General features: G+C 55.1%; 1 protein-coding gene across 1 annotated transcript in view; it reads right to left on the bottom strand.

Moving 5' to 3' along the window:
- Window positions 1-3928, bottom strand: part of PLPPR3 (phospholipid phosphatase related 3) — a 6443-nt gene extending 2515 nt beyond the window's left edge. The window contains exons 1-5 of the mRNA XM_006764785.2: window positions 3618-3928; window positions 708-893; window positions 483-624; window positions 189-384; window positions 36-93 (exon numbers count right to left, since the gene is read on the bottom strand). Of these exons, the coding sequence (XP_006764848.1) occupies window positions 36-93; window positions 189-384; window positions 483-624; window positions 708-893; window positions 3618-3692 (657 nt within the window). The 5' untranslated portion in view covers window positions 3693-3928. The remainder of the gene's footprint in view (window positions 1-35; window positions 94-188; window positions 385-482; window positions 625-707; window positions 894-3617) is intronic.
- Window positions 3929-3934: the final 6 nt, after the last annotated feature.

Consider the following 3934-nt stretch of genomic DNA (forward strand, 5'->3'; position numbering starts at 1 on the left):
GGTAGGATGAGTCGATCCTGGGCCTGGGGACTCACAGACACATAGACCGCAGCAAAGGCCGACAGCGTGGCATGCTGGGATGGGAAGGTCTTCCTGTAAGAGTCATCCATGTGAGCCCCGCTGTATCTGAAATCCCTCTGTGCCTCAGTTTCTCCCTACTGAATGGCACAGGAGCTGGGCCTGCTCACCTTGCAGACAGGATGGCATGGGTGTCCTGGCCAGAGCAGATATCCTGCGTGATGTAGGGGTTGGCCTCGCATGAGGTGCCCAGCAGTGTGTAATTGGGCTTGCAGACGGTCAGGAAGAAGGGTGCATGGTAGCCCGTGGCCAGCTGGATGACGTCTGTCACCAGGGCCGTAGCACACAGGCCGAACACATGGACTCCTGCAGGTGAAAGGGTCAGGGCCGGTGCCAGGGGGCCAGGACCCACCCACCCCGGGCTATAGATGGGGGGAGGGTTGGGGTGCTGTCCAGGGACTTACCCACAAAGCGCACAGTGCGCCGCAGGAAGGAGTTGAAGTTGCAGCCGCCAGCATTGATGCTGCCCTCGGCCCCACCTGGGCCACCTCCGCGGCCCCAGAGCCGAGACTGCAGACAGTACAGCATGCCCTCGCCCACCATGATCTGCCGACAGGGGGGGTGGCTCAGCTGGATCCTGGCTGGGGGTGCCCACAGGCTGGCCGAGACCCCTGGACTCTGGGACTCACCGAGGCTGCAGGGGCAGCGAAAGCCAAGCTGAGCAGCATGAGCAGTGGAATGAGCTCCTCGTTGGTCTCCACGTAGGGCATGGAGAGCGTGCGGTCGTAGCACTGGAAACCCACCTTGGCTGGCTTGAAGAGGTCAGTCAGCTCCAGGAAGTACAGGGACACGATGGAGGATGCCACAATGGGCAGCTGCAGGGAGAAGGCTATTCAGTCACACCCATTCACTGACTCATCCATCCATGAATTCAGTCCCATCCATTGATTCACCCACCAACCAATCCATTTATCCCTGCTGCAGTTCACCCATCACGCAGTGACCCACCCATCCACCTGTGCAGCAGCCACAGTCCATCCATTTATCCTAGCCATTCTTGCACCCATGAATTCATTCATCAACCCATGGATTTACCCATCCATCATTCATTCATGCTTCCTTCCTTCCACCTATTCACCCACCCACTTCATTCATCCATTTCTTCCCTCCGCCATCCTTGCCATCTTGAAAAACTCAGAAACAACAAACAGTCCTGCCTCTCAGCTTTTTCTCTCAAGGATGGATGGATGCCCTTAGATATCCCTCTGGTGCCCCAGCCCTCCTCAGAGGAGGGCTCCCCATCTCTCTATCCCTTGCACTGCTTTATGTCCTCTGGGCCCATACCCTATGTGCCAACCTGCCACTCAGCCCCGAGAACATGGCAGGTGCTGAATGAATGAACAAATGAATCCATTGAGTCACTCATTCATGCAACTGTACTCCACACATCCTGTCTTGTGCCCTGCACACTGCTGGGCACACTACTCATGCCACCCGTGAGATACAGAAAGTAATGCGTTTGGGAAAGCTGAGCTGGTCTTGATCACATCGCAGGTGTGGTGCCTGAAGGAAGATCACTCCCTCGTTTACGTGGGCCACAAACAGCCACTGGGCACAGATTCTAACAGAACCTTTTTTAAAAAAATATACATTTTATTGATTTTTTACAGAGAGGAAGGGAGAGGGATAGAGAGCTAGAAACATTAATGAGAGACAAACATCGATCGGCTGCCTCCTGCACACCCCCTACTGGGTATGTGCCCGCAACCAAGGTACATGCCCTTGACCGGAATCGAACCCGGGACCCTTCAGTCTGCAGGCCGACGCTCCATCCACTGAGCCAAACTGGTCAGGGCCAGAATATTTTTTAAAAAAATATATTTTTATTGATTTCAGACAGGAAGGGAGAGGGAGAGAGAGCAACATCAATGACAAGAGAGATCATTGATTGGCTCCCTCCTGCGTGCCTCACAATGGGGATTGAGCCTGCAACCCAGGCAATATGCCCTGACCAAGAATCAAACCATGACCTCCTAGTTCAGTGATGGCGAACCTATGACACGCGTGTCAGAGGTGACACACGAACTCATTTTTTGGTTGATTTTTCTTTGTTAAATGGCATTTAAATATATAAAAATAAATATCAAAAATATACATCTTTGTTTTATTATGGTTGCAAATATAAAAAAATTTCAATATGTGACACGGCACCAGGGTTAAGTTAGGGTTTTTCAAAACGCTGACACGCCGAGCTCAAAAGGTTCACCATCACTGCACTAGTTCATAGGTGGACACTCAGCCACGCAGCCATGCCGGCTGGGCAGGCGAAACCTTTTTGAGGAAGCAAACCCTCCTAGTGTTCTATGCCTCTCATCCTGGTCCAAGGGTCTCAAACTCAAACACCCACAGGGGACAGAGAGGAGTGGTACTGCGGGGGCCAGAGAGTATGAAAGACTCTAAGGGGGCCTGGCTGCCTCAGGAAACCCCCCTCTATTTTACAGACGTGGAAACTGAGGCACAGATACACCCACGAGAGGCTCCCATCTTAACTCCTGCTTTGGATGACGCCTTAAGAGGGGCCTCAACCATCCCTCTAGCCCGGGAGAAGGTACCGGGCAGGACAGACAACCCCAGGCCCATGGGCAGGGCTGGGACCAGGGTAGGGGCTCTCAGAGGGAAAATGCCCAAGTTGGATTTGTAGGAGGTCTCCCCCCCAAGGAGCATTTACTGAGTGCCTGTTGGCATGTCAAGAGGGGGAGATTTCGGCTACAGGGAGACTAAAGTCAGTACTGAACCTCAAAGGATGGGCAGAGGTCACCGTGTGCCATCATCAGCATTGCCAAGCGGCTGCTCTTACTGTCTTTTACTTTTTAAACACTCTGAAGCCCTCATTATGTGCCTGGACTGTTCTAGCAGAGGCTAGCGGAAGTGTACCAGCCCCCACGATCAGCACAAGAGGGACTTGAGCTCAGATCCTCAGGCTTCAGAGCTCAAGGACTGGAGGAAATCACTGAACCCTCATCACCTGCACCATCCTTAGGACTCCCGATACCTTGTTCCAGCCCCTCCAGGTGAGCTACTGGCCCGAACCCCCGACTGAAGGTCCCACCTCCCCCCCTTTTTTAAAAATATATTTTATTGATTTTTTACAGAGAGGAAGGGAGAGGAACAGAGAGTTAGAAACATGGATGAGAGAGAAACATCGATCAGCTGCCTACAGCACACTCCCCACTGGGTATGTGCCCGCAACTAAGGTACATGCCTTTGACCGGAATCGAATCTGGGACCTTTCAGTCCCCAGGCCGATGCTCTATCCACTGAGCCAAACCGGCCAGGGCCCCACCTCCCCTTTCCCCCAGCATTTGCCCACTGTTCGGGAAGCACAGAACAGCCTTTTGCCCCTCGAACTTCTACTCATCCTACAGAGCCCGACTCCTCTGATCCTCACCCCCAGGCACAGCCCCACCCCCCAGGCACTCTAGCTGCGCCCCAACTCGAGGGTGATCCGAGCTGAGCCGCCCCTGAACCTCAGCATGGGGGTCCCGGTGGGACTGAGGCCTCTGCCCTGCCCCCGCCGGCGCGACCCCCTCCCCCCTTACCTCCACGAAGTAGAAGCAGGGCAGAAGCGTCATGCTGTCCTTCTGGCTTTTATGCTTCTCCTTGGTCGAGATCATGGTGTCGCGGCTGCCACAGGCTGTGGTTGGAGGGAATAAAGCTGCTTGGAAGGGAGGCGCAGACTGAGTCCGGGGGCCTGGTACCGCGATGGCGGGGGGAAGGGCGGGCGAGGATGCGAAGGCACCGCCCAGGGAAACTGAGGCCAGGGGCGGGGGGTGTCCCGCGGCCTCCTCCGCGCACCGTGGCCCTGTCAAACCATCGGCTGCCGGCACCCCCACACCTCGGATGGGGTCGGGCGAGG

This window comes from Myotis davidii, unplaced genomic scaffold (genome assembly GCF_000327345.1).
Source record: "Myotis davidii unplaced genomic scaffold, ASM32734v1 scaffold198, whole genome shotgun sequence".
Taxonomy (NCBI): domain Eukaryota; kingdom Metazoa; phylum Chordata; class Mammalia; order Chiroptera; family Vespertilionidae; genus Myotis; species Myotis davidii.